This window comes from Apteryx rowi, unplaced genomic scaffold, assembly GCF_003343035.1.
Source record: "Apteryx rowi isolate R43461 unplaced genomic scaffold, aptRow1 scaffold_7, whole genome shotgun sequence".
In the NCBI taxonomy this organism is placed as follows: Eukaryota; Metazoa; Chordata; class Aves; order Apterygiformes; family Apterygidae; genus Apteryx; species Apteryx rowi.
Genome location: NW_020450982.1, coordinates 5,243,901 through 5,259,678, shown reverse-complemented (window position 1 = coordinate 5,259,678; position 15,778 = coordinate 5,243,901). Strand labels below are relative to the sequence as shown.

Genomic DNA, 15,778 nt, shown 5'->3' with positions numbered 1-15,778 from the left:
AGATGACCCCCTGCCCCCAGCTCAACTCTGCCTGCGGCGGGGCTTCCCGAGGCTCTGTGTCAGGGGGATTCTCATTRAAAGGGTTGGGTTCACATGTGCCTTTCCCCCAGAGGGTACTGCTGGGTCCCCTAGGCCACCAGCATCCCTAAACCGATAGGGACGCAGTGTTTCTAGACTTCTGCTTCTCCATCAGACTTGGCTGACATAAGCCAATGGGCTGAGGAGCTTCTTGAGGAACATGCACGCTCTTCTTTCTTTGGAAACTGAGCTAATTTTCCTACAGACCCCTTGAACCCTGGTGATAGTATTCAGGCCAGCTCTTCCCCAAAAGCTGAATCTTCCGGGAGGTCCCATAGCTGAAGGCAGCTCAGAGCTGATGCTGCGGGCGCTGCAGTAAAGCTGGGGCTGCTGCCCGGGGTGCAGGTGAGCTGAAAGCTGGACTTTGCAGGGAGCAGCCCCCCCATTTTAGGCTGGGAGCACGGGGTCCCTGCAGACCAGCCTGGAGGAGACTAAACCACTTGCTAAAGCACAGCCCGTTTGCAAATCATTTCTGAGCAGCTGAGGACCCCCCTCCCACAACACCCCAGTAGTTCCCATGSGCAGCCCAGTACGCGGGTGCTGGGGAGCCTGGTCCTGCCCCGGCGCCGGGAGCGGAGCCGGGGACCTGCTTTGCACAGGGGCCGGCCGCACCGCTGAGSCCCCGCGCTCAGCCCACCCCGGCCTCTCAATGCAGCCTTTCTTYGCCGCCTGCGGAAATCCACTTCCTCCAGCAGCATCAGCCTTAAAACTAAAGCCCCAGAGTAATTTTGGGCTGGGCGTTTTGCTGCCTGCGCCTCCCCGAGCGGAGGCGACGACGCGGGGCTGGGAGCGGCGCGAGCGCATAAAGCCCCGTCTGTCGGCGCCCAGGGCCGCGCGCACAGGCGAGCAGTGTCCTGCGGCCGCGGGGGCACCGGCACCGCCTCACCGCCGCGGCGGCCCGGCTGGTGTCTGACGGCCCCGCTCRGGCCGCGTCCCCGGCGGCAACGCTGGTCTTGTCCGGCTGCTCCTCCCCGCTGCTCCCAGGTGCTCGTGCTTGGCTTGCACGGAGCAATAGCAAGCCCTGGTTCTCTGCGCTCCGGTTGCGTTGTTTTGGTCTCCCAAAGCTACTTTCCATGCGGGAAACGGGTCCAGGTCTTGCTTTGGCTCTTCCCTGTGCGGGGAGGGATGTCACCCCCCCTCTCAACAGGGACGCAGAGCTGCCRCCCAGTGCGGATGTCACGGGCACGGCTGGGCTCTCCTCCCAGCCCTGGTGAGCCGCTCTCTTCCTTCAGCTCCCTTGGCCCCATCCCTCTGGATGGAGAGGAGGAGCCGCTCAGGAGGGGGCTGCCCTGGAGCCCCACAGCCTGCAAGTCACCAGTGCCTGTGACCAGGAGGGGCTGCTGGGGACGGGGGGGCTCACAGTGTCCAGGCTCCCCCCAGGTTGCTCCATGCTGGAGATGGCATTCAGAGGGCTAGGAGCCCTGCTGGCATGGGGCTGCTATTAAGGCAACTGGCTAATTAATTTTCTCCTAACGATGTGAGCGCTTCCTCCGCTGCAGCTGTGCCCGCCRAGGTAATCAAGGCCAGGGCTGGCTGACGCCGGCTCTCCCCGCTGTTGTTGTGTTTACGGGAGTTGCAAAGCCCTGGCGAAGGGCCGGCTTCCCGGCCCTCCGGTGCTCCCGGCAGCCTCGGGGCGAAGCCTCCCCGTCCCAGCTCAATCCCCCCACCGAGGCGCAAGGCGCCTGCGTGCACACCGCTGCATGCTTTGGGCATGTCTGCGCTGTTTTATGGCTTTTCCTGGTACAGAAAAGCCCGTGCGGGGGATTTACGGCACCGTTTCCAGGGCTGCTCGTCTCTGCTTGCACAGCCCTCGCTTGGCTGCGCCCCCGCGGCTGGCGGTCCCCATGTCACTGGCAGTGCCACCGGCCGAGGCGGTGGCTTTGGCACCCTCCTGGCTCCCCTTTTCGCTCTGTGGGGCGTCATGCCTGAGGCCTGGCACCCACAGCAGCCCCGGGGAGGCCACCTCCGCCGGGCGCGGGGCCGTCCCTCCGCAGAGCCCCCTGTCTAATCCGAGCCGAGTCTCGTGCTCGGCTCGTGGCCACCTGCCGATGGGGCTGCAGGGAGCTTCCCGGTCGGGAGCCCGGCTTTCTGTTCCTGTCCCGCGCAGCCCTCGCTTTGCAACGCGCCTGGCCGGTTTCCAGGGCCGCGCTGGGTGCTCGGCACCTCTGGTTTCGCGGCGTGCGCAGCGGGGCACAGCCCGGGACGCCCGGGGGACGCGGGAGGCCCTGAGCGCTCCCAGAGACTGCTGCAGAGACCCACGTCTCTTGCTAACGCTGCCTGGTTCGTTAGGGCTTTGCCTGGCTCGCTGGCCTGCTCTTAATCGCCTTAAACCTTTGCTCGAACGCCGATGGGATGCAGGGGCTGGCTGCTACCCCCGGGCCCTGCAGCTGCCGTGTTTTCCCCGAGGATTGGGTAACCCGGCCGCTTGCTCGCGCAGGTTGGGAGTCTCCACTGTGGTCCCCACACGGGCGGCAGGGACCGAGCTGTCCCTGCGCCCCACGCCTGGGCTTCTTGCAGCAGACAGAGCCCATTCGGGCTCTCTGCCGTGCCGGGGACGGGGATGGTGGCGGCATCGGCCCCTCTCGCGGCAGGGAGCCCGCAGCAAAGCGCAGCCCAGCGGGATCCTGCCTCCAGCCAGGTATCAACCCGGGACTGGGCTCACCAAGCGGTGGCCCCGTCACGCCGGATCTGCGTCCCTGCATCCCACTTAGCCACACAGGCAGGGACGTTCGCTCCGTGGCATCCCTGGGAGCATCTGGCAGCTACCCAAAGGGCTCCAGGAGCCTCGTCTGCCCCTTGGGGCTTTTCGCCTCTGGGCGAAGGAGAAAACGGCAGCAGGCTGGGCTGGCGTCGAATCAGCTCTGCTTTTAAGGGAAATGAAGAGCCTGCGTTTGAAATCCCACCGCGTGGTCTTATTTGCATTTATACTTAAGCTCTTTTTCCTTGAAGAGGTTGTTTTAATTACTGTTAGTTGGTAACCATAAAAACGTAATAACTGGCGACAAAAGATAATTTCTGCAGTTAATGGAGTGCTTTGCTAAGGAAGAGGATATAATTGCTTAAATACATATAGGTTACAGCTTATGCTCTTGCTCTTTAAACACTGTATGAATTTTGCATTCGCCTAGATCGTTTGTGACTTTTTACACTTAAACGGAAATGGGATTCAGTAAGTGCACAAAAATAGCATTTTAGAGGGCTTTGCTTGCCTTTTTGAACGTATCAGAGTCGTGGTTTGAAACGCGTTCTGTACGAAGCCGATGTAAGTGAAGCGCTAGCTACAGAGAGTGGCAGCCTGCGTGGGCAGACACGTTCGTACGAGGCGCTCCTGCTCTCACGCGTCACTTTTTCTGGAACCCTGGGCTGACTTTCCCATCTCTCCGCGCCCAGCTCCGGAGGTCTCCRTGCACCTCTTTCAGCAGCAACTGCCGCCTCCAGCCCGACGCTCTGCTCTCCCTTGAGCCGGCTGCTCCAGCCGGGGCCCCGCTCCGTCTTGCTGCCCTGTTTTCTCCGGGGAAACACCTGGACCATGGGGGGTCTGCTGTGGCAGAGGGTGAGACCAGGCTGGGTGGAGGAGGACCCCCCAGCCGAGGTTTCATTGCACCCGGCCAAGGCAGCGTGGAGAGGGTGGCCAGGGACGCGGCGTGCAGGCTGTGGGGAGAGGGGACGCCAAAGATGTTTGTCAGGCTGCGTCTTTCTCCGCAAAACACGCCGTGGCTCTGCCTCCGTTCGTGCAAACCTTCCTCGGCCCCTCGCTTGGCCCCAGCCCTGACGCTCGGGCAGGGAGCACCAAGTGGGACGAGCCCCATCTCCTGCAGCGCCGGCTTCCTTCGCCCCTCTCTCTTACAGCATCCTTATTCCGTGTCCACCCCAGAGCCAGTGGGAGCTCAGGCGCAGAGGTCCATCAGCGCTGTCGGCTGTGCCGGGAGGGGACTGAAGCCGTGGGCTGATGTCAGAGCCCTGCCTTCCCTCCCGGAGCGGGGAGCGCTTCCCACCCGTTCCCACCAGGAACCCAAACTCTGCYGGGGCCGCTCTTTTCCTTGACCCCTCCATTTCCCAGGCAAAGGTCACTGCAGCCAGCGCTGTCTGATGAGCGCTGCCGCTCCGAACCCCCCAGCCCTGCTCTAACGTGGCCTGGGACTGCCGGTTCCCACCACGGCCAGGCTGAGCCCAGCGGGGAGCAGGGCCCACGGGCGCGGGAGAGGGGCCGGAGCCGGGGGCCGGCCGCCTCGATGTTCGGCATAACTGCTATATCGGAGCCCTCGCTCTGAGCCGGTCCGGCTTATCCACTTGGATTACGGTCATCGTTGCTTTTCCATGGTGTAAGGGTGACAGGCTTCGCCGGCCGTCTCATCTCGGCGTGCTGCAGCTTTCGTGCCCGGAGGGCCCCAGGGAAGGCGGAGGTAGATGGGCTGCACCAACTCCGTCCCTCTCCGCCTGAGACTGGCGGGGCCCGTTCCCAGCTGGAGTCATGTCTGCGGGTGCCCGTCGGGGCGATGCCCGAGGCAGCACAGCCAGAGCCTCGCTGGTGTCCGCCGCTGGGAGCAGAGCTCCTCCAGCAAGACGCATCCTCCAGCATGACAAGCTCTGACCTGCGTCTCTCTAAGGAACCGCCAAACAGCCGAAAACATCAGCGCTCGGCGGCTGGAGCAGCAGGGACAGCGCTGGAAGCTGGAGATTTTCCCCACCTGTTGGACACCAAGGAGCCGGCACAAATCCCAGTGGCCAGATGCTGGGAGCCACACGTGGCATGGGGTTTGTCGGGTCTCATCCAGCCACGGCCAGCTGCTGTGGCTTTGCCGCGAGCCGTGCTCTCCCCCGTGGTGCTGCAGGGTTCGCACCAGGGCTGGGTGGGAACGGGTTGCAGTAAGTGCCTATTTCGGTGTTAAAACTGTGGAAAACAAAGTTGTGATGCTGCGACAACAGTGTAATTTTAATTCAAAGCACATCTTAATTCAAGACCTTGGGGGGGGGTATTTTTATTTTAAAAGAAAACTGAAGTAAAACTCCTTGGTGCCCTGCTCTCATAGCCACGTGCTCCCAAGCACCAAGATGCCTGTATCGGGTATTTCTCCTGGTGCTTTGTGTGGTGGCTGTGCTGGCTTGGATGTCCCTTAGGAAGGGACAGGCAGCGATGGGGATCCGTCCCTGAGTGATCACTGTCCTTTGTCTCCTTGTCCGTCTTGCGGCTCCTGCCTTGTTCTCTGTCTTCCCACCATCATGTCTTAATGGCTTGAGTCTTCGTGTTAGCCTGCTTTAGGCTCTCCCGGGGCTGCCGCCGGGCAGCTATTCCAGGCAGCAGGCAGCCGGGCTTGCTGCTGGCCGCRCTCCCGCAACAGGTATTGGGGAGGCGGGAGCGGCTGCTCGTGCCCAGCCTGGATCCCTCGGCGTTCCCGGCGCAGGCTCTGGAGCTGCTGGGATGTCGCCCAGCGAGCAGCGCCCCAAACAGCAATGCCGGAAACTGTCGCGCTGTCTCAAAGCCTGCGCCCCGTTTAGAGGCACGTTCCAGCTGGATCCAGGCAAGGCCGAAGGCGGCAGCRCTTGCGCTTTCGGTCATCGCGTTTAAGTTGTCCCGGGCGAGACCCCTCTTGGAAGCTAATTGCCCGCAAGCCTGGGTGGGCCTGGGACCCCGGCGGGGGCAGCGCGTCGCCCCTGCCCTGCCACCCGGGTCCGAACTCTCCTGCCGATMCGGGCACTGCGGAGGTCTCCCAAGGGAGATGCACCGTGTCTTTTTTTAGGGCCTGTTAAGTGCTGTAGCTAGAGAAGAGCGCCAATAACCATGTCCCTTCTGAAAAGCTTTTAAAAGCTGCTGAGATTTTCTCAAAGCCTGTGTACCGGAGTGGTCTGCTTTGTCGGCAGATGAATATTCCTCTGTTTCAGCATCTGCCTTGGATGCTTCTCCAGCACAGAGAGAGCGGGCATGAAGACGGATTTTTCTTCAATACCTTTATTTTTTCCTGCAGCTGGTTTGTCATGCCTCAGTGGCTTGGGTAGAAACTTGGGACAGAAATAGTCAAAATATTGGCCATGTGATGTTTTTAAATTGCCTGAAGAGTCCGCGCTGATGCGGCTACGCTTGTTTTTTCCTGTTTACACCCTTCCAAAAGGCTTCGCTCCCAAAATCCATGTTTGTTCCCTGGCAGCGCAGGAGCTTTGTGGGTTTCCTCCTCCGGCGCGCTGTCTGGCGGCGGCGGCTCTCCCGGGGGGGATCCTTGCGCACAGCGGGCCCCTGCGCGGGAGCTGCCCCTGTTTGCTGGAGGCTGAGTCGCTCCCCATTTCTATGACAACAGTCGCGCTTTATGGTGCCGATGGGTTCATAAATAGCTCGTGAAGGCGGCTTCCTGAGTGCAGCACCGGCTTCTGTACAGGCTTGGTTAGCTGGAGCACTCCCTTGCTACCTGCGTTGCCTTCCCCTCTAGCAGCAAGCCTGTGCTGCTATTAAGGTGGCAATATATGCTTCACCCTTGCCAGCCCCAGACTTTTTAAACATCRGTTTTCTACAATTCATTGGACCAGGGGAGATAGAGGAACTACTTCCACTTTTTCCCCGCTTGCTTTTTTTTCTTTTCTTTTTTTTTTTTTGCACCGCTTCCAACTCTTCTTCCCTTTCTCAATGAACCAAGGAAGACTTGAAGACTTACCTAAGTTTCTTGCAGAATCATCATGTCTCAGGTGGTGCTTAAAATGAAATCCTCTAAGAAGGTGCCCCTGGGTAGGGGGTGTAGAGGCACCGACCACCAGGGGGGCTTGATGGGCAGGAGGGTAAAGACAGGCCCCTGGAGCAGCCCCTGCCCCAGAGGGGCCGGGAGGGCAGGGGGACCACCCGAAGCTCTGCCCCTTCCCAAAGCTCTGCCTCCTGGTGTGAACCCATGCTGCGTTTGGAGATAAGGGGACAGAGAGATTCAACTCCTGGCCTCTCCCTCTGCTTCTCCCCTCAGTGTGGGACCTCTGACAAACTTTGCAACATTTCTTATCTCCCTTCTGTAGGAGATGGGCAGAAGACAGGAGAAACTTTGGTGAAACCATCACCTTTTCTCAGCACAATGCCAACCTCGCACCAGCCCAGTGAAGCCGCTGACCTCAGTCCAGAGACTACCACGGTTCCTGAGACAAGTTCGGAGAAAAACATGACTTCTGCAGTGACCAATGGCACTGGAGCCCACACTACGGAGGAGGACGCCCCCATCCCCACCACCCCCATGGCAGGAACCGAGGCAGAGAGACTGCAGGCTTCCCCCACCGCCAGCCCTGGGGACGTCACAGCTACACACCATGAGCACCACAACGTGAGCCTGTCGGTTAGCAGCAGCACTGAAATCCCCTCCCCTTCCCTGGCTGCCAGTACTCAGGAAGAAAATCCACCTGGCCACGAAGGCACAGAGCCCTTGAGCACAACGGAAGAAGCAGATGCAGGCAGTGCAACCCCAACGCCTCCGCTGAACAGTGTGCCAGGTGAGGTTTTGCCTTTCCCAACTGTGCAGAAAGTCCTGCCCCAGGGATGCACAAGCTGAACTCGCAGCGCTGAACGTCTTTCCTCTCCCCTGAATTCTGCTGGGGGTCAGGGAAGGGGAAATGCAGAGGGAGTCATTAAGCACATCCAGTTAGGCAGGGATGACTTGCTGAGGTGCTGTTGGCTCTGCACCCTCTTTGCAAGCCCCTTCATGGTATTAATTCTGTTGGCTGCTTTCCGGCGAGGAGACTGAATGCATGCCATGAAGGCCTTTATATCCCTCCTACAAACCAAGCCCTTCTTCTCTCAGATACACGTGTGCTGAGCAGCCCCTGCCGATTTGGTGCCCTTGCAGCGTGGCTCAGGAGTGCTGCCCGGCGGGGTGCTGGGCTGCCAGGGCTGGGGGCCTGGCCCTTCGCGATGCCTGCAAAATGGGGCAGAGCAACCTCCTTCCATGTCGGATGGAAATCCCCCCGCCACGATAGCCAGGCAGCCCTGGGCAGCTCCGTGGCAGGCTCACCCCACTGATGCTGCCATCCCATCGCTGCCTCCCTTAACATGAAGCACGGAGATGAGGCAGCCACAAGCACCAGCTCACCCGTCCCTGGGCTACCATGGGAACCCCGACCTTCAGATCCCTCTGGGCAGCAGGGGGACTGGCTCCAAGGGGCTGCGGTCCCTGCTCTCAGCAGCCCTGGGGCCTGCCAGGCTGTCACACGCCCCTGATGTGAGGCACATATTGATTGACCATTAATTTGCATTGATCTGCATTCATGCAAAACTGCATCCTTCGCCCTGACTCGTGTCACGGGGCCCTGCTGCTCTGTGACGCACAGACACAACCTTGGGGGATGCCACTACCCAGTCCTTGTGCTGCCCTCCACAGGGAGACATGAGACATCTCCAGTCTTTCGCTCTGGGGTGATCCCTGGCTCTTTACATAGCTGCTTGGAGCTTCCCTGCTTGTCCTTCACCTCCAGAGTGGGACAGGATTTATGGGCCCCACACCACGCTTGGGGTTTATCCTTTGAAATAACTGGCTGCCCCTATTTACAGCAGCAACGAACAGCTCGCAGCTGGGACCTTCTGACAGCCAGACCATGGGGCCTACAACAACGAGATCTGGGACCACACCAGGGATGAGCCCTAGGAGTGCCACAGAGGAGAGCACCGTGGAACCACAAACTGCCTCTACCCCCTTCTCCACCAAAGGGAGCACATCCTCTGCTACCACCTCCAGTGCCGTGACAGTGACCCCCGTTGTGACCACCTCCACCACTACCAGCACAGCTGCTGTCACCACCAGCACATCTGCACTAGAGCAGCCAGTAGAGTCCATACATGAGAAAGCGTCTGTGTTGGATGTAGGCGATGATGAAAATCCAGGTAAATGCTCTGCTCTTGTCCCTGCTCTCCCAAAATTTGAGGGATACCTCAAATTCCTCTGGTGTGCTGAGGAGGCCCAGAAAAGACAGGGCTCTGCTATTCCAGCTGGATTTCCTTTGGCCTCATTCCCTTGGTATCTGTTCCTTGCAGAGCTGCCCAGCTCTCCTTTGGCCGAGACGACAAGGGCTGATCCCTTGGTAATTGCAGTGATCTCCGTCTTCGTTGTCATGGTGGGCATCCTAGGCCTGGTGGGCTTCTTGAGATACCGCCAGCACAACAGCCGCATGGAGTTTCGGCGCCTGCAGGACCTGCCCATGGTGAGCAACGCTTTTGGCCCAGCCTGGCACAGTCTGGCTTGCTACAGGCTCTTGGCTGCTTTGCAGTTCCCCTTCTGCTACACTGGCCACGTTTGGGGTAGTTGTAGCAGTGAAAATGCTGATTAAAACTCCTGGTCCCTCTTAGATCCCCCTACTTCCATCCAGGGTTTGCATCAAGACAGCATGTCTCAAGGTTGACCACTGAAGAGGCTCTCTGCCTTCCCCTCGCTCTGCAGGGGAACACTAAGAAGTTAAATGCAGGGAGGAAGGGGAGCATACTCCAAATTTCCCCTGAAATGACACCTTCCTATCTCCTCCTATACTCAACTTGCTGGGTGACTATTACAAAGCAGATGCTGTGTTCTGTTCCGGGGGAGGTTGTCTGTCTGTATTTGACTCTTTGGGATATAAAAAGATGAGGGGTTCAGAGGCTGGAATAGCTCTGGGGAGGCTGCAGCTAACTCACTTCACTGTGCTTTCTGGGACAAGGTGCGCTGATTCCCTTCTGCAGCTGGCAAGGAAGTTGATGCTCTTACAAGCTGAGTGGAGCATCCCACAGCCAGGGTTTTCCACATCCCTGCAGCAGGCAGGCTCTTCCCTCATAGGGCTCTTCTTTCCAAAAGCTGCAGCAGAAGGGCAGAGCGACTGCCCAAAGATCCTGGAATTGCACAGGAACAGCATTTGGGCTGATGGCCAGGCAGATGGCCATGCAGTGACAGTGAGGATGGCACAGCTGTGCTGCCTGCACAGCACACCTCCAGGCTGCTGCTGCATGCCGTTGTGCAAACAGCTCATTACAACACATTCTTCTCTGCTTCTAGGATGACATGATGGAGGACACTCCCCTCTCACTCTACAGCTACTAGGCAGCCAGGCTGTCCTCTGCCTGGCAGGCTGAACTTCCCTGAGGAGAAGGCCTCGAGGACTCGATCCCAGACGAGCTGCTGAGGAATGAGTGGCTGTGATTTGCACACGACTGAAAGATCTTTTTCAAATGGCTTTTGGTTTTAGACTTTTTTAAATAGTTCAATGTTGAAGTTTTTATGCTGGGAATCAGAGCCCAGGTCTGGCCCTTCCTCCAGGCTCTCCTTGAAACAATGCCCCAAGGCGCTTTCTCCTTTTAGTGTTGTGGCCAGTTAGCCAAGACAGTGTTTGCCAGCACGCTCTCAAGGGGCTCTTCTGCCCATCTTGGCAGCTGCTGCTTTCAAAGGAGGTGGGCAAATGATCCACACAAGAACTCTTACACTGGTGGTGTCAGCACAGTGCCAGCAAAGGAGACTGTTGCTTCCCAAGGGACCTGAGGATGGGGAGATCAGTTCTCTTGGGCTCCCTCTTGATCTGTATTATTTTTTTAAAGTTTTTATTTCTTGCACTTTTTTTGTTCCTGTTTCAGCTTTAGTGCTGGGTTTGGCACTGTCCATCCTAAAATGCCTGCCAGGAGGATGGCAGACTGCTCTGCTTCCTTCCTACATGCATACCTTTTCTCTTCAACCAGGGAAAACAGTTTTGTGACCACTGGAGAAGTGCCCTTGCTACCTAGTGTTGCTTTGAAGTTGCCAGGAGGGAATGAATATAATTTTAGCTTAACAGGGTTTGATAGGACTCAGTCTACTGCCAATTAGACACACTAATTTGGTCTCACCAAGATCAGGAGTCTGGGTCTCCCATAGTTGATGCTTTCAGCATATGCATAAACTCCTTACCCAAGCTCAGTAAATGCTTTAGTCCATTTCCCTCTCTGGATTGACACATACCTTTCCTCAGGTACTTCCCATTTTGCTGCTAGCTGAAAGTTGTTGTATAAAACTAGTACTGTACTATCCCTCCTCTGTTAGTGCAAGATCAAAGCTCCTTTACTTTCTAATGTTGGTCTTTGAGGCCAGTTGGTGTCTTGTCATGAGGACAAATCCTGGATGCAGGTGCCTTCCTCCCCTTCCCTTTCTAGGTGTTAGGATGACTAGATTCTGCCCTTTTGCCTCAAAATATCACTGCTGTAAACTGCATCCAAGGTGTTGCACCAAGGCTCCTGAGCTCCTTCAAGGAAAACCATGGGCCAGAGCCTCTGAGTGCAAGTCTGAGGATCTTCATGTGTCCTGGCTTCAGAAAGACCAGATTTGCGCATGGCAAGATTCCAAGTGTTGTATGGAAGTTTTCATGTAAGTAATACCTGTTCCTGTTTTCTAATTCACATTTGATGGCAGGTAAAGAGAAACACATGCCCATCTCCCCTTCTCTAGACCTATTTTTCATGAAGCCAGTTGCTCCCTCAGGATACAGCAAGGGCTAGAGATCTTCTATCACATTGCTCTTACAAACTGCAATCTCTCCTCTCCCTTTAGTGGCAGCACTCACTGACCCCCAACAAAGGACAGATACCAGGTTCTTGCCTCACTAGCAAAAGTACCTTTTATTCCAGTGCTGTTATTTATTGCTTATATTAGTGCAGAGGGAAGGGAAAGGGGAATTTCCCCAACAGCAAGGCTCAAATTAGTAATCTCTACAAAACCCAAAGATGGGGCTGCCTGTAGAGCAGAACTGGTCTGGGTCAAATAGATGAACTGGATAAGGCATTAGTTCTCCCTTCCTGCATTACTACTTCCCAAGTGGCTGACAAATGACCATAGCGCAGTTCTGGTTCAGCTGTTGGCTTTGGGTTTGTGTGTTTACTGTAAGGATGCCCAGTACAATAAGGAAGAAGGGTTGGTTCCCTCCTCCTATTATTGCATGAAACTAAGGGCAATTGTCACAGCTCCAAAGCTTTTGTATCAAGCGTTGTCTGCACAGAGCAATCTCCCTAGCTACAGACTTGTTTCCCCTGCCGCGGGGCAGGGTGCTACTGTTTTTTGGCACAAAAAGAGGCAAGTTAGTGATGGAAAATAAAACTCCATCCTGGCTGAAACTGGTGTAGGCTGGTGTAGCTGGAAAGAGTCTCTGCACACAACCCAAAAGGCAGGGGCTGGTTGTTCTGGGTTCCCATGCATCGCTGTCCAGGGGAAAGGGGTGAGGAAGAAAACTTGCCAAACACCAAAGTGCAACTTTCTTTGTAAAATATGTTAATAGTGGATTTTCTTCTGCAATAAAGTTACAAATGCCAAAGGTTTCCCTGCTCCTTATATTTTCATTGCAGACTTCTAACTGAAGAGCTTTCAGAGACCGCAGTGAATTTTGTGATAGATAAACAGCAGTAGTTGGGGTAAGAAAACTCTCGGTGAAAATGCCAGACAGCTACGAACCACAGCTCTCGAGAGCTCAGGACACCAGTTCCCACTCGTGTTGCTTCTTGCCAGTCATTCCCTCTTTATTTCTGGATTTGATTGAGATTCATTCCTATGCAGTCAAATCGGATAGAATCTCTCTTAAAGAGCTACACTAGACCCAAAAATCTAAAATAAACACCTTGACATTCTCCTGCTTTGCTTCCAATTTAAGATTACTTTATTATTCTCATCTGTGTCAACCGTAACCCCAAACTCTATTTACAGAAACATCCTTAAAGCCAGCCTAATGCAAGCCTAAGTAACATCTGTCATGCTTCTTTCTACAGTACAGAAAAGAAGCAAACTGAAATAGCACACTACTTTTTGCTTAGCTTTATAGCTGGTTTGAACTGTTCGCCTTGGAGCTCAGGCCTAGAGGGAGGCAAGCACTCATGGCTGGTTTCAAAAGCCCACCTCTTACTATAGAGCTGATAATGTCTCTCCTAAGCTAACAGTCTGTTACAATGCTTAGGTGAAATAGCCCAGCTCATCATGTTGTGGACCCATTGTGTTACAAGACTTTCTCCTGCAAAAGCAAAATTGCTTGGGCACTGGGCTTACGCTTGCTGAAAGCCTGAGTTACTGAAAGAGTTTCCATGAGGACTCTAGAAAAGCAAATCCTTGGAGATCTACAACAAGGGCCGAGCCAGAAGACTTCTTTTCCAAGCAAAGCACTTGCTGAGTAATCTGAACAGTTTCAGGGGTGATCTCTCAAACCTGCAGAGATTTCCATCCTGCCCCAAAGATACAGCCATACAGAACAGAACTAAGTGACAGAACAAATGTGCTACAGCTAAGCCAGTCTTCTCAGGTCTGAAGTCAGCATCATGCTGGTTTATGTTGGGGTTTCCTCTGTTCTGCCCTGCCCTCTATTCCATCATGAATCCCCCTCAGAGCTGGTTTTTGCTCTGCTGAACAAAGAGCTGAGCTGCGTTGTTGAAGGCTAGCACAGAGCAGACCTGCATTTGCTGGAAAGGCAGCAGCCAGACAGGCTTCTGCAGGCAGCCACCTTGGGGAGGCATGAAGCTGCTGCCTTTGCCCAGCCAAGTTCTGACCTCCCAACCTGGCTATGCAATCTCTAAGGCTGCCAGGTTTGAAGACGGAGCATGGGACAGTTGTGTGGGCTTATCTTCCCCAGGCAATAAAGCAAACTTTGACAGAAAAAAAAAAAAAACTTTGACAGAGAAGTGAAGTCTGAGAACCACCTGCCTTCTCTACCCTCCTCCTCCCCTCTCCAGGCTCACGTTTGGAGGGAAGGGTGTTTGAGCAGCTGAAGAGTGACAGTGCTGCTAGAGGTGCTGTACCAAGGGCAGGAATACCTGTGCTACGTTCTAGTTTTCTGCCCACTCAAGTTGCTTTTCATGACTCTGTGTGTGTACTGTAGCTTGGACACTGTGCATCTTCTCTATCATGTCACACTGCAAGTCTACAGATGGGGCTACAGACTCTTCACAGAGGCAGAGAAACTGCCACCAGGAGCACTGAAGTGGACAAAGCAGTGCGTGAAACAGGAAAGACCAACAACCCCAAAAGGCTCTCCCATGGATAATGGTCCCCCATGCTCACCACCTCTTAAAGCAGAAGGAAAGAGGCATTGCACTGATCCAGGGAGCAGGACTACAGAAGCAAGCCAGGGAGGCAGAGCAATAAACTTTCAGTAATGAAGGCTATGAAATGATGCATAACCTGGGAAGCTTTTAGACAGTAGCCAAGCAGAGTTCTTCTTATTCCCAGAGGAAAAGAGAAAATGCCTACTGTCATTTCCCAGACGCCTAGGAAGGAAACAGGAGGCTGCACGCCTCCACATTATTTATACTTAATTTTCTATGACAATATTCAATTCAGTATAAATGTGGATTTGTCATGGGTGCTAGGGGGAGGGGTGCTTTTAAGTGTACCTCTTGAACCTCTGCCAGAGATGTTTCCATCTAATTGCTACCTCTGCTTCACTGCAGTAGCAAAAAGTGAGAGATCCTCCCTTCCATCCCCCCCAAAGAAAAGCAGAATCATTTGTTTCCTGTCCATAGGACAGCCAAATCTGTGGCCATATTGATATGTTAGCAAGCAATAAGCAAAGCTGTAAGACCATGACTACTTAACATCCAAGTGTCCATCAGTTAAGCCCTTATTTGGAAGCTGCGTTCAGAACAAAACAGATCTTTAGTACCAGCCACTTCTGGCCTCTGAAGATTGGCATCAAGCACTGCTTTCACTGCTTTTTTAACCCCTAGAACAGTGCAAGATGATCATGACCTTCAGACTTCCCATCCTATCACATTTAAATGAAGACTCTTCCCCAGTCTAGTGCTGCAGGGGACATGTTTATTCTTACTCCTGACAAAAATCAACCTTTACCCAAAGCACAACTTGAAAACAGTCTCAGAAGGTAAAACACTCAGACCTGCCCACAAGAGGACCTTTCAACTGTGGCCAGGGATACACAGCTTGCAAACCAGATCCCCTGCCACAGCTTGTTTTACAATGTTAATAAACTTGTACAAGCAATCATTTACTATATGAAGGAAGCACAGCTCTGACCCAAGCCCAGATAGGGTGCCAGACAGTATCATAACTTGATAGATTTGTGCGTTTTAAGGACAAAAGGGATTAACGTACTCATCTGCATGGCAGCCTGCACAGCCTTCCCTGCGCTTGTTCCCACTTCCTAAAAAACACTTGAAAGACATACTTAGCACAGGTCTGCTTCATGTGCCCCAGCAGCTTCACGATGGTTAGCCTCAGTTCCTCTGTAATAATTTTTCTTTTGAAAGACCCATCAGCCAAATAACTCCCTGAACCACAAAACCAGCATGATCTTGATCAGACAGGCAGTAGTCACAGCTGCAAGAAAATAAGTGTGTGTTTGTTTCTACTGTTCAGCTCCCTCTCTACTTACAGGTAGACCCAATCCCCCACCCACAGTTCAGATAAAGAAAGAGCTAAGTTACCAGAAGCATCCTCCCAGTCATAAAACAGGTCTCCCTGTGATGAACTGCCCAGAATTAATACATCCCTGCAGCAGCAGCCTTTTGCCAATGCTCTTTGAACTATAATGGAACATCTGTTGACAATCTCCCGCAGGGTAACTTCTCCCCTCCCCTGTTTTAATCCTCTCTCCTTTAGAAGTACTTTTGTTCTGAAATTAGACACATCAGTTGCCACAGGATGATTCTCGCAGGCTTGAGAGTGTTTCCTTTCACACTGGTCTTTTCTGGGGGCTGTAGAAAGGGGGATAAGCAGTCAGCTCTTTTTGGTATTTTTTTGAAAACTTGTTCTTATGTCAGAATCAC

General features: G+C 54.4%; 1 protein-coding gene across 4 annotated transcripts; it reads left to right on the top strand.

The window, feature by feature from the left end:
- The first annotated feature begins 4,768 nt into the window (after window positions 1–4,768).
- Window positions 4,769–13,662, top strand: LOC112975989 (flocculation protein FLO11-like). Of its 4 annotated transcripts, none has more exons than XM_026086735.1 (3): window positions 4,769–7,530; window positions 8,585–9,231; window positions 10,053–13,662. In XM_026086735.1, exons 1-3 carry the CDS (start codon window positions 6,948–6,950, stop codon window positions 10,095–10,097), a joined length of 1,275 nt encoding a protein of 424 aa, XP_025942520.1. In that variant the 5' UTR covers window positions 4,769–6,947; the 3' UTR covers window positions 10,098–13,662. The 4 variants fall into 4 exon arrangements, with proteins under 4 accessions (XP_025942520.1, XP_025942521.1, XP_025942519.1 ...); XM_026086736.1 differs by lacking the exon at window positions 10,053–13,662 and having other exon boundaries at window positions 8,585–8,914; window positions 9,065–9,609; XM_026086734.1 differs by lacking the exon at window positions 10,053–13,662 and having other exon boundaries at window positions 8,588–9,609.
- The last annotated feature ends 2,116 nt before the right edge of the window (window positions 13,663–15,778 follow it).